At 35.0% G+C, this 20,862-nt stretch overlaps 1 protein-coding gene across 1 annotated transcript in view; it reads right to left on the reverse strand.

Moving 5' to 3' along the window:
• Window positions 1–20,862, reverse strand: part of slc4a5a (solute carrier family 4 member 5a) — a 53,728-nt gene that overhangs the window by 11,699 nt on the left and 21,167 nt on the right. The window contains 12 exon segments of the mRNA XM_056456785.1: window positions 1,499–1,533; window positions 4,299–4,570; window positions 4,787–4,920; window positions 5,134–5,308; window positions 7,610–7,738; window positions 7,818–7,972; window positions 8,130–8,217; window positions 8,600–8,757; window positions 16,518–16,573; window positions 17,434–17,529; window positions 19,507–19,659; window positions 19,764–19,924. Coding sequence (XP_056312760.1) covers window positions 1,499–1,533; window positions 4,299–4,570; window positions 4,787–4,920; window positions 5,134–5,308; window positions 7,610–7,738; window positions 7,818–7,972; window positions 8,130–8,217; window positions 8,600–8,757; window positions 16,518–16,573; window positions 17,434–17,529; window positions 19,507–19,659; window positions 19,764–19,924 — 1,612 coding nt within the window.

Raw genomic sequence — 20,862 nt, forward strand, 5'->3', positions numbered from 1 at the left:
ACAGTGGAATGAACTGCCAACTTATTCAGCATATGTTTTACGCAGCGGATGCCCTTCCAACTGCAACCCATCACTGGGAAAGTAAGTATTTTTAAGTGTTAATTATTTTACATACATGTGAATGCAGAATCAAATTGACTTCTTAATTCTACTGTCATAGCAGTCTTTCCAAAGTATTTCCAGAACATAATATGACGTATTTCTGTTTCGTATTGTATTTTGTCTGCAAGCTGAGTCTCAAATGATTTATTATCAAGGAATGAAGCTACAGTGGATTCGCTAGTTGCAGCATCTTACAATTCATTTCAGAGAGCTGCATGTAAGTATTTTAAGTGTTAATTATTTTTTAATATGCGTAAATGTAGAATCGAATTGACTTCATACTGTAATTCTACTGTCATAGCAGTCTTTCCAAAGTATTTCCGGAACAAAATATGATGCATTTCTGTTTTTTATTGTATGTTGTCTGCAAGCTGAGTATTAAATAATTTATTATCAAGGAATGAAGCTACAGTGGTTTCCCTAGTTGCAGCATCTTACAGTTCATTTTGGGGAGCTGAGCTGTATGTAAGTATTTTTAAGTATTAATTTTTTTTTATTACTGACATGTGAACAGCTATACTACAGTACAGCACTATAGTTTCAAATCGCCAAATCTGTACAGCTGGTAGAATCAAACTGACTTCATAATTCTACTGTCATAGCAGTCTTTCCAAAATATTTCTGGAACAAAATATTTCTGTTTATTTTGATTGTTTGTCTTAAATAATTTTTAAGGAACTGTTCATGTATTTTTAAGTGTTAATTATTTTTTAATGCCAATATGTGAACAGCTATACTATAGTATAGCACTATAGTTTCACATCGCCAAATCTGTAGTCTGTAAAATCAAGTAGGAAGCTAGAGTGGTTTCCCTGGTTGTAGCATCTTACATTTTTAGGGAGCTGTATGTAAGTATTTTTCAAGTGTTAACTATTTTTTAATGCCAACACATGAACAGCTATACTATAGTATAGCACTATAATTTCACATCACCAAATCTGTACAGTCTGTAAAATCAAGGAATGAAGCTAGAGTGGTTTCCCTAGTTGCAGCATCTTACAGTACATTTTTACTGTATGCACGTATTTTTAAGTGTTAATTATTTTTTAATATCAACAGGTGAACAGCTATACTATAGTAAAGCACTATAGTTTCACATCGTCAAATCTGTACAGCCTGTAGAATGAAGCTACAGTGGTTTCCCTGGTTGCAGCATCATACATTTTAATTTGATCCTTTTATATTATTGGTTACATTATCATTGTCACCAGTTTTCCAGAACGTGACCCTTCTGTTTTGATTTACTGGCTAATTATTTGTGCAACTTTCAGCAACTTCAGATGGAAACATAGCTATTGCGGATTATAAAATCAGTGATTGTTAGTGCCTATGCAGTGGTCTTTAATGAGGTCATGCTAACACAGAAGTGAGTGAGGTGAAGACATTAGGCACTTACACCAAAGAGAGCAGAGGAATTATCTGGCACTGGGACTACAACATCGAAGATCATTGTTGCCACTGAACAAACAGAGAGAGGGAGAATCAGAGAGGAAAATGAGCAGAACCAATGGAAATCTGAATAATATTTGTTAGCAGGATTTATCCAGGATCAAAGCCAGCTTTGGCAAAATGTAAATGACTGCAGGTGAATTGTCACTTGCTTTTTCTAACAATGCAGTACGCTCAGACTACTTTCAAAAAACCTCAGTGGTGTTTGTCATTTATAACTGCAGGCAATTTGACTGAGTACAAACTCATAAAACATGCTATGTGTGCAGTTTAAACTCATCCGTAATTTAAAAAGTACTCACATCAATCAGAGGCCACGTATGGGGGTTTGCAGCAAAAACAAACATAATGCAAATAAGTTACAATAATCACGAACACTTTCACAGTTCTCTTTACACAGACAATACATTGCCATTGTAGAACATTAATGGATGCCTATTGATGGAACAGCTTTAAAAAAAAGTGTCATTTATTCACCAGCACTTTACAATAAGGCTTGATTCATTATTCAAATCTGTATAAAGGAGCTGTATGTAAGTATTTTTAAGTATTTATTTATTTTTTAAATCAATCTGTGAACAGCTATGCTGTAGTATAGCACAATACTTTCACATCGCCAAATCGATTCAGTTTATAGAATCACATTGACTTCATAATCCTACTGTCATAGCAGTGTTTCTGAAGTATTTCCAAAATATAACATGTATATGTTTTTGTTTTTCTTCTCATCAGTGTGATTTCATCATGTGTGACTTACAGTCATGACTTATATTGTAGAAAATTCTACATTAAAAAAGAACAATGGAAAACAAAACAAAAACTATAAATGAAATGATAGTAAGTTTTATAAACATTAATGCATCATGAACAAATAGAAGCTAAGATTTATGTTCAATTAAAAAAATTTAAGATTAAATCAAACTAGACTAATAAATCATTGCATATTAATTACATCTAACACATTAAATAAAGTTAACTAATTATGCCTTGTTGTAAAGTGTTACCATTCATTCTTAAGGGGGTTGAACAACGGATGCGCCGTGATGCACCATGCAGCGCCATGCATTTTAGAATTCTAAACATAGATTTCTATCAGGGTACGCACACCGGTGTGGCAAGTCGGCGGCTGTCTGCGGCGCCCAGCTACGACTTCGGACACTGTTCATATTTCTGCCGCGCCACAGAGTGCCATCTGAATAGTTTATTCATAAATAATATTCGAATGTGCGTGTCTGGTGTGAGATACTTCCAACTGTCATGTGCGCACTGTGTCATGGCGCATCGAGTGTGCGACCCGCTTTAGGGGTCATTTACATGACAACATTTTCAACCAAAGAGGGAAATGTTTTTATACTGTTTGCATGACAACATCATTTTTGGACTGAAAATGCATAAATCTGAAGAAAATGGAAGCTTTTTTGAAAATGCCACCGTTGTCGTGTCTGTGTAAAAACCTGAAAATTAGAACATGTGAAAACAATGACATCACCCAGATGTATAGTAGGTGTTTCTAGAAGAGTAGATAAATGAAAAGTGCAAACAAACAACGATGGTGGAGTACATGGTAGTGTTGTAACTCAGGTATTTCCTAATGCTTCATTTGCAAATTGTGCATTTACTTCACATTACAACCAAAAGCAAAGATGAATCTTACACATGGCAAATTATACATACACACCAATGCAGAACCTCCGACGGCGTGTTGTCACTTACTTACATGTGCTGTTTACTAACATGGTGACTTCGTAAATCTGGTCCAGCATAAGTAATACAGCGTTTTTGTCCATTTTTGTGGATCATTTTGTAAAACAAATTGTTACGGCTGTCGCATGTCTGTGTTTGTGCTTGCATGTGTGTCATGACGTTTCCTAGAGTCCGCCTTTGCGCACCTGCGGCGAGTTGCTCTCATTGAAAAATTGGCTATAAATATGGACCAACATTTAGCGGAGGGAGAGAGGAGATTTCACAGTCAGCCATCAAGCTTCTTTTATTTTCTTTAATTTACTATTTTGTTTTCTTTAAGTCTTACTTTGATCTGCTTTGTTAATTGTTGGGTTATTTAGTCTTAGGTTAGTGTTGTATATTTGTTGGAAAACGTGAGTTTTTGATTCTTTATTCATTCTTACTTAGTTGTGACACATAATTTTGTTTGTTTTGTTTGTAATAAATTTATTAACAGACAACTTAGTTCACGTGTACTCTTTATGTTGCGTTCCCTTCAAAAATTGGGGGCTCGTCCGGGATTGCTTATTTTGAACAGACATTGCGAATAACTCCAGATAGGTAGAGTAAATCAGGGGGGCCGTGTCTAGCGCCGGTCCTCACAACGATTTACCATTTGTTATTTTTCTTTATTATTTTAGTTTGTTATTTTTGGGGGAAATCCGGGGGAGAGGCATGGCTTCTTAACTGGTTACCTCTGAAGACTAGAAAGGTCTTTATTTAGTTTTAAGCAGGTAGGTTTAGGGCCGGAGTTGTTTGTTTTGTTTGTAATAAATTCATTAATTTAGACAATTTAGTTCATGTGTACTCTTTATGTTGCGTTCCCTTCAAGGATTAATTCTTTTGTGTTGATTAAAAAAAGGGTTCGTAACACAAATGAAAAAAACTCTTCCCTTTTTGGCTACATGGTTGTCATGCAAACATAGCCTCAGTTTAAATCAATCCTTATGTAATAAACTGAATTCACTTCACAATTACATCACCATTTCAAAAACGCATGTGGTCTAAGCCAGGATTGGACTTACTCGGGTCTGGTGCCACACACTCGCACTTGTAGGCCGTAACGTAGTCCGGTTTGAAGTCGGTATTGATGGGGTAATATTTAAAGGAGCCCACCATCTTCTTGATGGCGTCAGAGATGAAGATGAAGGAGATGAGACTAGAGAAGCCCTCCTCTGTGAAGCGTGTCATGTACTTTATGATGTAACTGGCATCCGTGGCCACCAGGATAAAGCACTGAACACAGGAGTGAATGCCAATCCACAGCCGGAGCTCCATGTAATCAATCGCATTATTTCTAGGGACAAAAAAAGTTTCAAGAAACAATAAAGAGAGGTAAATAGGAGAGCGGTGAACTCAAAAGAGAAGTGACTTTTTTGAATCAGTGAAGAGAGATGATTTATAAGGGCCTTTTATTGGCTTGATGAAAGTGAGCAATCAAGGCTGGACTTTATTGTCCTTGATAATGGTCTGTGAAATGATGATGGATTAGTGTGGATGCTGCTTCTCTCACTTGCTGAATTCATAAAGCAGTTTCTCGAAGATGAGGATGGGCCCTGTTGAGCTGAGAATAATAAGGGGTTGACCGCCAAAAACGCAGAATACTGTTCCTGCTAAAGCGGTGCCCAAAAAACTCTCCATCACACCCTGATAGAGAGAGAGAGAGAGAGAGAGAGAGAGAGAGAAAGCGAGAGAACGAGAGAAACAAGGCGAGAAAGTGAGCCAGAGAAAAAAAAGAAATGGACTATAGATGAAGCTAGGACACAAGTGCGCTTGTAAAATCCTCCACGAAGAGACGATGGCATGCAACATTAAACAAACTGTCATGTTTAGTGTCAGGTATAAAAGTGCGAGGTGTACCTGGTAATTGTCTGTGGCATCCCCTAGAAGGCCCCCAAAGGTGATTGCATTGGTTATGCAGCCCAGGTAGATGAAGAGCACCGCAGAGATGGACTGAATGTGGAAACCTTCGTAAAAGTCGCTTGGGTACCAGGGGAGCTTCCGCTTCATATCAAGAAAAAGGCCGCCACAGAACCTGTAGAGTAAACACAGACGTTTCCTCCATTATTCAGCAGAGACAGATACTCTTTGACTTGTACTTCATAGACGGAGGAGAGCTCTATCTTGATTATTAGCATTGAAAACTGGCACCCATTTTCTGTCTCCAAGTTATAGCCCATGGCACAAGTGGCTAAAAATCACATTAGGCTTAGATATGAACTCTCCTGATCCTAAGAGCTCTGGAGTATCTTTCAATTATTTGCAAAGACAGATAAGGCAAGAACACTTTGAGCTCTTGAAACTCAAGCTATACCTAAAAGTGAGGTTTTTTTTCTTTCAAACTTATAGCCAAAAGGGTTTTAAAAACTCTTAAAGGTCGCTGTACAAGAACATTAGGTTCCGAGGATCAATTTATAAATATTGCAGCTTGCAGGGTTGTGTGAGCCATTCACAATTGAACTGCACATACCATTTAGAGTTCCGTTAAATTCTTGAGTCTTTGACAACTGAAGTGGCCAACAGAATGGAGAGTAGCACTTAATGTGGGCAAATAATAATAAAAATATATATATTGAAATTAATTGTTTTTATGTAATACTAAAGTTTGCAGAGAAAAAAACTTAAGATTTTAGAATTAAGCTTTGAATGGCTGTTGTGTTGTAAAGTCACTTTTGAAAGTAATGCATTAAAATATTGAGTTCTCCCCAAAAAAGTAACTAGTTGCATTGCTTAGTCACTTTTCATGGTGAGTAATGCGTTACTTTACTTTTGCGTTACTTTTTATTATCAGGCTTAGGCTTGATCTCTTTCAGAACTTTTTTTTTCCTTCTTTCTTTTTTAATAAAGGAGATCTGCAATTAACAACACACTGCATAACCTACACCTACATTTACCTTTAAAAAATACATAAAAATTAATATCTTAGGATAATGTTATCTAAGAACTAGGGGCCTCAAATTATGGAAAGTTTAAAGCAATGTGTTTGCTATTTTTGTACTGTTTGTCTTCAGTAAAATCACTGTCCATTGAGACAATCCCCTTTTTCTTTTCTTTGATGCCTTCAAAATAATGAACAAATTTTCTCATTGACTGCGTGATTCATTGTGACTACTTTGGTTTTAATTCAGCAATTTATTTTTTAAAAGCAAATTAAATTAAAAAGTAACTCGTGTTACATTTTCAAAAAAAAAACTCAAATATTGTTACTTGTTTTAGAAGCAATGCATTACTTTACTCCTTATTTAGAAAGGTAATATTAATACGTAACTCACGTTAATTGTAATGCGTTACCCCCAACACTGATCATTACCCTACATCCTCTTTTGTAATACAGCCTTTTTTCAACACATTGAAAATGTTGTTTTGAAAGACATATCTCAAATAAAATTATGTTTCTGCCATCAAAAGCAACAGAGATACGTTAATGTGAATAATGGGAGAAAAATACGTATTAGCTGAATTAACTCTGACGAAGCGAATATTACTCCCACAGGACTCCATTATGCTTGTGTTGCTTACTGTTGGTTACCAATACCACGATCAGCTGCTCTAACAACCTGATGGGAATGCACCAAATTCACTTTTGGTATTTTTAAAAGATTCACTTCATGTTAAGATGGAAACTCAGCTAATGATACAAGCAGCCACATTAGAGTGTTTTCTTTCTCTGCATTCACTCACAATGTTACTGTGTCAAGGAATTTAGAAATGTCTTTATTTTGCCATATATTTATTCATGTACAGTTGAATTATACTTATAATTATACAGAATTATTAGCCATCCTGTTTTTTTTTCTTTCTTTTTTTAAATATTTTCCAAATGATGTTTAACAAAGAAAGGAATTTTTCACAGTATTTCCTTTTTTTTTCTTCTGGAGACAGTCTTATTTGTTTTATTTCGGCTAGAATAAAAGCAATTTTTTTTAAACATTTGAAGGTCAATATTATTAGCCCCCTTAAGCTATTTTGTATTTTGGTTTTCTACAGAACAAATAATACAATGACATGCCAAATTACCCTAACTTGGCCTAATTAACCTAGCTAAGCCTTTAATTGTCACTTTAAGCTGAATACATTTACTAGTATCTTGAAAAATATCTAGTCAAGTATTATGTACTCTCATCATGTTACAGATACAAAAAAATTGTTATTAGAAATGATTTATTAAAACTATTATGTTTAGAAATGTAACGAAAAAATTTGTTAAACAGAAATAGGGGAAAAATATTGAGGGGTCTAATAATTTAGGAGGGCTAATTGTGTAATAAATAAATGTAATTTAGCTCAAATTCTTGAACCGAAAGCATTTATCTATTTAGTGTATTCAGACACCCACCTCCCTGTATAAGCCAACTCTTCACCGAGCTCATGTGGAACAGGCATCTCCTCATCCTCTTCAATAGGCCCTCCGCCTCCTGCCGTCCCGTTCATCTGACCCAGCTCATTGAGGGAAAATACAGATTTCCTTTTCACAGAAACAACAGCAGCGTTAAGATGTGTAGAATAAAGGCTGAAGAAAGTCATAGAAGAGGAATGAGCTTTACCTTTTGTCTGCTGAGGGAGTTTTTTTGGGGGGCTCTATGCGAATTTTGGGGTCCCACTCTCCAGGTGGAAGCACAATGACCTCGTCCAGGAATTCATCGATGCCAGCAATCAGATCCTCCCGGTCTCTGGCTTTATATGCTACATCACTGAAGAGCTGCAGATTCAATTGAGGAAATCAATCTCAGATCATTTTAAAGGGCAATGTATGAGTTTATCTTCTTCTACAGGTCTATCTGGAAGAATTGCGCATAAAGGAACTCAGTGTAGACTATATGAATAATGATAAGTGCAAAACAAAAGATCAAACTTACATCATCCACCATGAGAGTAGCAATGGCCCGTCCGATTTCATTGTAAGATTTGGCTTTGCCAGGAGGTCCAAGTAAAACAAACAAGAATCTGTCCATTAAAAGAAAACATAACTTGATTTTAGTTCATTAAAGGGATAGTTCACCCCCCGAAAAATGAAATTACCTTATCATTTACTCTACATGTGGTTTTAAACGTTTATGAATTTCTTTCTTCTGTTGAACACACACAATAAATGATATTTTGAAGAACGCCGGTTGCTGGGATCTATCGACTTCCATTACTACATCAATGGTTCTCAGTAACCAAATTCTTCAAAAAAAGAAATATCTTTGTGTTCAACAGAAGAAAGAAATTTAGATTTTAAACAAGTGAATGGTGAGTAAATGATGACAGAGTGGTCTTTTTTGAACTATCCTTTAAGATTTTTCATAATTTCTTTAATGTGAGTTTTAACATGCAGCACTATTACCTGGTGGGCACTGGAACTTCTGTCAGACCTCCAAGAGTGGTGGCCTGAGACAGACGAACGAAGGCAACAAAGGGTTTTTCTAAGAAGTCCACTTCTCCCACCAGAACATTGGATGCCTCTGCATCTCTGGGGATTTTCTTCATGAACTTATTCTTCAGCTGAAATGAGTAAAAAGAAATATTCATGTTGCTATTTAACCAAATATGTCCTTCAAAAGACATTCTTGTTTCCATTTGATGCTTCTGTTCCATCATAAGATCCACATGTTGTTATTTATCCTTTGTTTCGTCATACACTCTTAGAAATACAAGTAAGAGGTGTCATTAGAACAGTTTCTTTTCATAAGGTACACTCTTGTATGTTTTATGTACTAATATGTACACTTTACATATACAGTCAAGCCAGAAATTCTTCATACCCCTTGGGTATAAATAATTTTGAACTTGACTGCATGCACACTGTACTAATATATACCTTTAAGATACTAGTATGGAGCATTTATGTACAAAAGTATACTTTTTCACGTTATTGCAACAGTGACAGCTCTCGTACTTTTATTTCGGACAGTGCAGGACCCTCAACTCTTTTATTCTATCACAGGATCTTTATGTTGTAATTTAAAGGTTCAAGAAACCCTGGAGTACTTTTTTTGAGATTTTAGCAGATTTAAGTGTGTTGAGCCTCATTTAAGACAACGTTAGCACCTGTCAGCTTTAATTATGGTGAAAACTGATCATTTTGAGCTTTTGTCAGCTAATTTCATCTTCCGGGTTTAAAATAATTTTTGGTGCGGGATCAAAATCAGTGACGTAGCACTAGTGAAGTGGTGAGACGTTGGTTTCTTTTTATTATTTATTGCTGAGTTTTCTTATCCTATGAGAAGACCCTGCTTCTTAATTATTCATGATAGCAGGTGCTTTCTGAAGGCAAGGCAGACCTGCCAAGCTGTGAGACCAGCCAATGACTGGGTGAGACCTTGTCCGCAGACTCTGCATATGGCACGCAGTATTTAGCCCTTCATGAAGGATCGAATGTTTTTGTTTTCATGATCCACAGGGGTTGTTGCATGTTTTCCCCCGCGATGCTGTCAGGCGGATACAGAAAAGCTGTTGGTTTGCAGCAAGCATTTTTGTCGAGAGAGCTGTACGAGAATTGGAGAATGGCGGACTTAGTATTTTGTCAGTTGAGTTTGTTACCATTCAGACATCCAGATTACCGGCAGGGCTAATAGTTGAAATAGAGAGGGCAAGAGACCTGCTGCATTGCTATCCACTGTGTCTGCATTCAGACCTGGGGATTAAGGAGGAGAGAAGTCCTCCTCATTTATAGTGTTTATATAAACATGATTATCTTTATAATGATATAAATTGTGGTTATGTGTATATGAAATTATGAATAACAAATGTAGCAGGACATTAAAATACTAACTGTTTATTTTTTTGCATAAATATACTTTTTGTAAACTATAAAATCATACATCTCCTCACAGATTGTTTCTCATTTTGTGAGCCAACTGACTACAGTTGTTCATTCCCCTGCTCTGCTGGCCACGCCCACTCCTCCCTCTGCTCCCAGAGCTCCACACCCATTATGATGCATTTTTTGAAAAAATTCGATGGCAGACTTGAACCGAAAGAGGGGGGTTTCATGATGTCATGTTGTCTTTTAACCCTTTTATTCCTTTATCCCCCACAGGAGCCTTCTGTTGTTATTTACTATTTTTTTTTCTATCATTGAACCCTTGTGTTATCATTTAACAGATATGTTCCATCACAGGACCCTCATGTTATGTTTTATCCCATCAATTCTATTATGGTCTCTTGCATGACTTCTGAAAAGACGCATGTTTTTTTAAAAAATCTTTTCTATTAACAAAAATCTTCTACACAAACGAAGCCCTGTTCTGTGCAAACCAAATGTATTATTTGATTATGTAAATGACATTATCATTCTTTAATCGAAATCCTTTCATGTGCCAATAATCAGGAACTGCACACTTACAAACAAAAGCTGATTTACTGCTGTTCACGCTCTGTGAAACTCAACAGAAAATGTGCTATTCCCACACTGGCTTGTGCTATTCTAAACTCTCAAACTAAAATATCTGCAGCCTTTATCACTTGGAAGACAGCAGAATTCCTTCTGAAGCCCTTGAGTAAAGCACAGTCTGGATTTAGAGGAGTAATTCTGCTTTCCTCCTGTTTAACTCTGAACAAATTGTAAACCAAGCATGTTACAGCGTTCACGTGGAAAGATAATATCTCAAAGACACATTGTATATCTGGGATAAATAAGAAACTGGTTCAGAAAGGGTTTGTTGTTTTATCTGGCAGACAGGGCGCAATGTGTTGAGGTCTATTCCAAGAAACAAAAATATCTAACTCCGTTTCCCATCTTCATAAACAAAACAACATGAAATGGGTTTGGATATGAATTTAGGTCTCGTTATTTCTATAGTAAGACTAGATTTAAAATGATAATTGTTTTTAAAGGTGATTTAAATGTTCAGTATATGTTAAGTATTAATTAGATTTTTAAAATGTTTTTAAAAGAAGTCTGTTGTCAGCAAGGCTGAATTTATTTAATCAAAATTACAGTAATATACAGATATAGACAATTAAGAATTAAGACCTACAATACAATATCGCTCATTGTTTAGGACTTTTTTAAATGCACTGAAAAAAAATTTTCAAAGATGATTCCTTGGATTAACAAATTTAAGTTAATTGTTTGCAAACAATTTATTTGGGCTAAATTTAAACAAACAAATTAAGTTAAACATTACTAAACTTAAATTGTTTGTTTAAACTGAACCCATATAAATTGTTTGCAACAATTTTGCAGAAATCATTTTTTCAGTGTGCTTAAATGTCTGATTTTTACATTTTTAGACCCCATGGAAATCCTATTACAAAGTTAAATGAGTGATTTCTATTTTAAATGTTTTCTACCACTAAAATATTTGGTCAGGATTCATTGATTTAGGAAAAAAAATGACTTTTACAATTTTGGTTAAAAATTTTATATCGTTTTGGCTAAGCTTTTCTCTGATGTAATGAATATCTTAGGTTATTTATATGAATATACACTCACCGGCCACTTATTAGGTACACCTGTCCAACTACTCGTTAACGCAAATTTCTATTCAGCCAATCACATGGTAGCAACTTAATGCATTTAGGCATGTAGACAAAGGGAAGAAAGGTGATTTAAGTGACTTTGAACGTGGCATGGTTGTTGGTGCCAGACGGGCTGGTCTGAGTTTTTCAGAAAAGGTATTTTCACGCACAACCATCTCCAGGGTTTACAGAGATATGCCAGACTGTTTCGAGCTGATAGAAAAGGCAACAGTAACTCAAATAACCACTCGTTACAACCAAGGTATGCAGAAGAGCATCTCTAAACGCACAACACGTCCAACCTTGAGGCGGATGGGCTACAGGAGCAGAAGTGCCACACACTGGGTGCTACAGCTGTCAGCTAAGAACAGGAAACTGAGGCTACAATTTGCACAGGCTCACCAAAATTGGACAATAGAAGATTGGAAAAACGTTGCCTGGTCTGATGAATCTCGATTTCTTCTGCGACATTTGGATGGTAGGGTCAGAATTTGGCATCAACAACATGAAAGCATGGATTCATCCTGTCTTGTATCAACAGTTCAGGTTGGTGCTGGTGGTGTAATGGTATGGGGGATATTTTCTTAGCACACTTTGGGTCCATTAGTACCAACTGAGTATCCTGTCAAAGCCACAGCCTACCAGAGTATTGTTGCTGACCATGTCCATCCCTTTATGACCCCAGTCTATTCATCTACTTATGGCTACTTCCAGCAGGATAATGCGCCATGTCATTAAGCGCGAATCATCTCAGACTGGTTGCTTGAACATGAGTTCAGTGTACTCAAATGGCCTCCACAGCCACCAGAACTCAACCCAATAGAGCACCTTTGGTTCATTAAGGATTAAGGCAGTTCTGAAGGCAAAATGGTGTCCAACACGGTAGTAAGGTGTACCTAATAAAGTGGCCGGTAAGTGTAAAAGTTAATTATCCTGCAAGTTCAATGTGTTTAGATTGTCTTCATATATGCTGCAGAGTGTTTTTTTTTATTCCAGCTATTAGTTTTCAGGGCCACACGACCAACAAACAAAGACTTAAATGACATAATCTTTCAAAAAATTTCAATTTATTTTTGTGAACAAAAAGCAGAACATAAATCAGTGGCTACACCCTTGTGCGCTGTGTGCCTATGAACAAAATGGAGACAGTGACACCATTTTGAAGAGCTCCCGGGTGTCTCTCTGCATGTGAGAGCGTAGCACGCGGACCACACAATCAGATGAGCACGTTTCCCCGATGTGAGATCAATACTGACCCAGACACCAGGCCACAGTACAGCACAGCACAGCACATCAGATGACCGGTACCACACACACATACACATAACATTCCCTTCATATGAAACAATCTATAACGTATGCCATTTATATATTTAGCACAAAAGCAGATTCAATAAAATCAGCATTACCTCACCTAAAACTGGTGAGTGACACCACATTATTCATATAATCATTTTCTTTTCGGCTTAGTTCCTTTATTCAGGGGTCGCCACAGCAGAATGAACCGCCAACTTATCCAGCATGTGTTTAACACAGCGGATGCTCTTCCAACCAAGCACTTGGAAACACCACATTATTATAAAATTAAAAACATCAAATCTATTATGGCAGGAATTTGTCAGTTTGAATTTGATGATTTCACAACGATTCTGCAGGATTTTTTCTTTTCTGTGACTTTAAATTATGAACATGGTCAAATCTAAAACAAAAAACTTTTTATTTCCAAGTCAATGGTTTAAAGCAGGGGTGTCCAAACTCGGTCCTGGAGGGCCGGTGTCCTGCAGATTTTAGCTCCAACTTGCCTCAACACACCTGCACGGATGTTTCTAGAAAGCCTAGTAAGTGCTTAATAAGCTAGCCCAGGTGTGTCTGATTGGGGTTGGAACTAAACTTTGCAGAACACCGGCCCTCCAGGACCGAGCTTGGACATGCCTGGTTTAAAGTTTCCTCAAATGCAATTTACAAAAGTGATTTTGTGAACAGAAATCATGAAAGTAAAGTGTTCAAATAACTTGTATGAATATTGAAAGTAAAAATATTACTGATATTTAGTGCCATCACATTTAAAAATGAAAACAGCATTCTAATCCATAGTTATTATAAATAATATAATAAGATATTTTGGTATCACTTTATTTTGGATGGTCCCTTAAATGCATTTTGTTCAATTTTAAGTTACATTGCATCTACATGCCAACTACTTTTCATTAGATTATAAATAGACTGTTAGGTTGGGGTTAGGGTTGGGGTTAGTAGAAGTTGACATGTACTTGCAAAGTTTCTTATTATCAGTTAAATGTCTGTTGAAGGAGCAGTATCAACAGATATTAGGCAGACAGTCTACTAATATTCAAATGAGAATTAGCCAACAAAATGTGCCAATAGGGACCATCAAAAAGTCAGATATTTTTCTTTAGAAATTAAAACATTCAAATAATTTAGCTGATTTGATCATAGTATAAAGAATCAAAGTATATAGAATTAAAAGTATATATTATTTTCAGGCCGTACAGTGATCCTTAAATCAAGTATTTTAATGTCATCAAATGATTTTTGTTTTAAATGTGCCTGAAAAATGGTATATAAACCATTTTTACACAGAATTACATTGTACTAGGTGTCTTCTGTAAATCATGGTAAATATATAGTTGAATTATTAGCCCCCCTTGTTTTTTTTTTTTTTTTTTTTTTTTTTTTTATATTTCCCAAATTGTTTAACAGAGCAAGGACATTTTCACAGTATGTCTGATAATATTTTATTTCTGGAGACAGTCTTATTTGTTTTATTTTGGTTAAAATAAAAGCAATTAAAAAAAATTTAAAAGCCATTTTAAGGTCAAAATTATTAGCCCCTTTAAACTATATATTTTAGACTGTCTACTGAACAAACCATCATTACACAATAACTTGCCTAATTACCCTAACCTGCCTAGTTAACCTAATTAACCTAGTTAAGCCTTTATATGTCACTTTAAGCTGTTTAGAAGTGTCTTGAAAAATATCTAGTCAAATATTATTTACTGTCATCATGGCAAAGACAAAATAAATCAGTTATTAGAAATGAGTTATTAAAACTATTATGTTTAGAAATGTGTTGAAAAAAAAAACTTTTCTCCGTTAAACAGAAATTGGGAAAACAAAAAACAGGGGGGTGAATAATTTTGACTTCAACATGTCTTTTTAAGCGATTTAGATAAAAACAAGTGCTGGGCTAAGATTAATCACATCAGAGATAAAAGTTTGTTTTGACATAATATAAGTGTGTGTATTATATATATTTATCCCCATAGGGCTTGAGTGTCCACACATGTGGACAGCACATTTTAGCTCTTAAATGGCTATTTAAAATACTTTAAATGTTTTATATTTTGTTACAGACATACAGTGTCATCCTGCAACTGTTTTGCAGCATATGAAATGACCCAAACACTGTTTTTAACTGTCCAAAATGGGGAAAAAAATGTTGCTTTTACTCTCTGATAGTCAAAGCAAGTTTTTAAAAAATTCTATGTTAAATATGCATTAAAAATAATTCAGGAAAAAATGTTCCACGAGTCCACGTATATGGACATATATAGGACAGGTTTTTATTCTAATTAGGTTCTAATAAGCCCAAATAGCAAAGAGAAATAAAAAATGCATGTAAAAAACACCTTGGGCCAAAACTATACAAAACTATTTCGTTACATAGATTTAAATATTTATTTATAAAATATATGTAAATGTATAATATATATGTAAAAAAAGGAAATATTTTCACAAATATATGCATGGATGAGTGTATTTATATATGGCTAATAAATACGCAGCGCACACACACATACAGTTAAAGTCAGAATTCTTAGCCCCCTTGAATTATTAGCCCCCCTGTTTATTTTTCCCCAATTTCTCTTTGACTGAGGGAAGATTTTTTTTCCAACACATTTCTAAAAATAATAGTTTTAATAACTCATTTCTAATAACTGATTTATTTTGTCTTTGCCATAATGACAGTAAATAATATTTGACTAGATATTTTCAAGACACTTCTATACAGCTTAAAGTGACATTTGAAGGTTTAATTGTGTTAATTAGGTTAACTAGGCAAGTTAGGGTAATTAGATAAGTTATTGTATAATGATGGTTTGTTCTGTAGACTATCGAAAAAAATATAGCTTAAAGGGACTAATAATTTTGTCCCTAAAATAGTTTTTAAAAAATTAAAAACTGCTTTCATTCTAGCCGAAATAACACAAATAAGACTTTCTCCAGAAGAAAACATATTATCAGACATACTGTGAAAATTTCTTCAGTCTGTTAAACATTATCTGGATAAAGGGAAAAAAAATTCAAAGGAGGCTAATAATTCTGACTTCAACTGTACAGTATATACTGTATATTATGTCAAAACAAACTTATTTTGGATACAAATAATCACGATTCATTTTTGCTCAGCGATAATAAAACAAATCCATTGTTATACTTTTTCCACTTTTACTTCTTAGATTTATAATGCTTTTTTGACCCTTATATTAAGAAAACATAAGTTTTGTTTTAGATTATAATTGAAACTGTTAATTAAAACCCAATTTGTTTAAGCCAAAGAAAGAAGAAAAAAAGATGAGCTGAATCCCAGAATCGGCCTTGGCTGAATTTCTCAATCTGTAAAATTGGTCAAGGCAGCTAAAAAAAAAAAGGTTCAAAGCAAACACTAAAGGCCTGTGCAGATGCTATTGTGAACAGTACAATAGCTGTTGTGCCTTGTCAAGCGCTGGCCTTTTAATACAAATAAAGAGCTATTGTGACAGTGTGTGACTCACCTGGTCTGTGCTTGGTGTGTCGGCGATGTCATTCATACTCCTGCTTTGAGCATGGCCTACAGACACAAAGGCACAAATATACAAAGAAATATTATTGCAAGTGTCCCATCAATAATATTATGAATACTCACTGCAACAACCTGACTAGCTATATATAACAATTAATCTCTCACGGAGCAGATTTCATTTCAAATTTTTCTACAGTATGATGATACAGGATGATTAAAAACAAAGCAAATCAAATCAAACCACAAAATCTCTGATGTTTGGAAATGGCAACATGTGTGGCAAAAGAAATGGCAAGAAATGAAAAGAAATGCCAAAGTGCAGTTGTTTATGGTGTTATTAAAAGGATAGTTCACCCCAAAATGAAAATTCTGTCATCATTTACTCACCCTTCACTTAATTTAATCTATTTGAGTTTTTTTCTGTTGAATACAAAGGAAGGTATTTAAAAAAAATGATGGTTACTTATTAACTTCCATAGTAATTTGTTCCCTTATATAGAAATCATATAGCGTTCCAGCATCAGCATTCTTCAAAATATCTTCTTTTGTGTTCAACAGAGAAAACTCATTAAAACCACATGAGGAGGGAGAATAAATGATGAGGTAATTTTCAATTTGGGGCGCACTATCCCTTTAAGGTTGAACTTGATTAATTATTTGCTGTTAATGGCTGTTACGTGTGAGTTGGGAACAAGCCCAGACCTTGTTGTGTAAAAAGTGAGTTCAGAGGGGTGAAATAGGGTAGAGGAGCTTTTAAGTATGGTTCTTTGTTAATGTTGGGGTGTGTATGGCATGGCTGCGGCCAACTACATCCCTTATATGTTATCAGATTTGTTTTTGCTTTGGTAAAAATGAATTTAAAAAGGAAAGAAGATGATGACAAAATAAAAAGAGGTGCATAAACTCACGTAGTCTTCCATAGTTTGCTGCTTGTTTGGTGCGCAGATCTTCAGTAGAGCGGTTAAAATTTGCTGCCTGGGCAGGGGTTCGGGCAGGACTCCGAGCTATGAGAGGCAAAGAACATTACAATGTTTTTATAATAATAATAATAATAATAATAATAATAATAATAATAATAATAATAATAATGAATGTTATTTTTTTATACAGCACCTTTGAAAAAGTAGCATTTCAAGGCAATTTACAGACATAAACTGTACAGCAGTAAAAGACAAGAATGAATGCCACAAAAAACAATAATAAAAAATAATTAAGAACTGAAAGCTTTTTAATTTTTCCTTAGCGTTATCCTTTATTCTTTATTAGAAATATGTTGTGCATGCTTTGCCTTAAGATATGTTAAATCATTTGCCTTACAGTCATTCTTTACTCTTTATTGAAAATATTTTGTATGCTCTGCCAAATGATATGTTCACCGAAACATGTTCTTCTTGGAGTGAGATGTGTGTTGCATACTAATGAAGCATTTTGCAGAAGGAGCTATCTTGGACAAGAAAGATGTAGCAGAAACAATAAAAATAGCATGTGTCTCTCGCTTCTGATTTCCTGTGTAACCATTTTTGAAAACCTATTGGGCCTATAGAGGCTTCATTAGCATATACTTATTCGAAAACTAAATTAGTAGTTAATTTATAAAGTCACTTTTATTGGATTTTATTTGACTTTTATATGATTTTTAGATCTGTTATTATTATTTTATGTGTGTTGTTGGATTATAGCTCTGAAATTCCATTCTATTCCAATACAAACTCAGGAGGGGGAGATCAATGTTAAAAGTGTTAGTAATTTATTAAGTATAAATGGATAATTCGATGAAGGCCCTGGCTTTAGAGCATGTGCATTTAACTGTTCAGTTCTTCTGTGCAGAAAAGGGGAACTACAGATGGTGCAGAAAAGCTGACAGGGAGACAACCCGCCTTCTTCTTCTGTGATTATAAAATGGGTCTCTAGTCCCAAGGAACACATGCAGAGCGCCTCATGTGTCCTCTTGGATAACATCGTATAACTAATAGGACATATTTGTACGACACAGGGCCCTAATCGAATTATCCAATATTATTTTTTATTGCTTTTTTAATGTCTAATAATCTTGTTTAATCCCACCTCTTTTTGCAGCGCTGTAAAACAGAATTTTGCATGCTCAAACTCTGGTATGACCGCGGCATTAGTTTGTAGTTCTTCACTTCTTTAAATTAACATTCTAAAAATATTCCAAAAGTGTTAAACAAATCTATAATGACTGATGATTCTGACTGCATATATGCAAATAATGATGTGAACCCAAAGTTTAGGAGTCAGAAATGTTAAATGCTAATCCTGGGTAAATTATGCTGGGTAAAACTTTTACATTTTTATCTTACTTCACGTTTTACATTAGGCATTATTTGACTAATGTAAACCGTGAAGTAAGATAACTCAGGATTAATTTTACCTGAGGTTTAGACAAATCCAAAGTAAACAATTCGATGTCTGAAAAAAAGCCATTTCCAAGGTTAACAATTTGATGTGTGTAAAGCCATTTACTTGTGCAATGTCCAGCAACGTTTATTTGTCCAGCCTTTACTAAAAAAGCGAAAATGGGTGACAAGCAATGGCTGTCAAAAAGGACAAAGACATTACCTCTGAAGCCATACAATCTGTGTGTGACAAATACAAAGACTTTATTTTCTGAAAATCTTCTTTTCTAAAACCTTTTCAGAGCCTGATATCCACTTTGCTCCTATTGTATGGAAAAGATCATCCTGAAGGTTTTGATAATAAGCTTTTTTTTTGCAAGAGATTGAACAACATAAGGCTCGAGTACAAAATGACCACTTTTGAAACATCATTGTAAGACAAACAAGCAACTGGGTCAACTGGGTTCCAATATACTGAACGACAATATACTGAACGATTCCTACAATTCCATTGCAGCGCTATAGATTAGTTCTTTATATATATGTGTGTGGGTGTGGATGTGGGCGTGTGTGTGTGCATACGGATGGATGAATGGAGAGACAGAAAAACATTTGAACACTCACTGCCTCCTGAACCAGACTTGCCCAAATCCGCAAGGGAGCGATGGATGGGCTTTTTAGTCTGGTGTCTGTGCTTTCTCAGCAGGACAAAGCTGATTTTGTCTCTCAAATCAGGACCGATCAACCCTTCCTCTACCTGACGATCGATGATGTCATCTACATGGGACAAAAGTGAAGTTAGGCATTATCATAAAAATAAACACATTCTGATGCACACTTCAGTATGCAAGACACTTTCTGTTGTACATCCAGAATCTCACCGACGATCTGTGGGAGCGAGTATCCCTCCAGGTCCAGCAGCACGGTGCCGGTCTGCAGGCATGTCCGCAGTTCAAACAGGCTGTGCAGGGACAGTGTGGAAACGTGTGGTTTGCTCCATCTCTCTCCACCCTCCTCAACTTTTTCCTCAAACTTCACCCACCTGCAGACATACACAGTCACACACACTCAAAGCTGAAGTCAAGCTGAGAAAAAAGGAACTCAAAGTTTCTGATGTTGATGTTGTTCAGATGCAGCCGCTGTTTATTCTAAGATGAAATGTGTGAAAAAAATGGGCAAAAAATTGGTCATAAATTTTTTTTTTTTTTTTTTTTTTTTGCATCAGATATTCAGCCTTAGGTGGAAAATAAATGTTGCATTATATCCAACGTTATAACTACATTTTTAAACATTTTAAATGCACTTATATTATCTAATTCAATGTAAACAGTGTGAGACTTAATAAAATGCAAACTTTAGTGCTATATTTTTTCTCTTGCTCTTTAAATATATAATACATGACAGGCCAAAAAAATGGTTTCGTGTTCATTAAACATTTTTTTATGATGATTATTTTTAACAAAAATAAAGGATTACATAAATGATTCATATATTTCATAAGAATTTGTTCAAAAAAGTAATTAGTTAAAAGTTAGATGTGTTGCTTTCATCATGCTATATTTGTATTTTCTATCTAATTCTATCTAATAAGATTCTTATCTATCTATCTATCTATCTATCTATCTATCTATCTATCTATCTATCTATCTATCTATCTATCTATCTATCTATCTATCTATCTATCTATCTATCTATCTATCAACACAGAAACAAAGACAGAAACAAAGATGCAATTTACAGGGGAAAAAATCTTAATTCTTTCTTGATTTTTTCCAGAACGGTAAGTTTACACTTCAGGAATTCTGATTAAGATATTTTTATTCTATTATTAGAAACAGGCCACCAAAATTAACAACAAGGCTTTTAATAGGGATTTAGTTTTAGCGACAATAGATCTGAATGACAGCTAACTAACCAATTGTCTTGAAAGTGCCACAAAGCCAAAAATCAATATACAAGTGACAAACCAATAGTTGTCAG

Source organism: Danio aesculapii, chromosome 5 (genome assembly GCF_903798145.1).
Source record: "Danio aesculapii chromosome 5, fDanAes4.1, whole genome shotgun sequence".
NCBI classification, from domain to species: domain Eukaryota; kingdom Metazoa; phylum Chordata; class Actinopteri; order Cypriniformes; family Danionidae; genus Danio; species Danio aesculapii.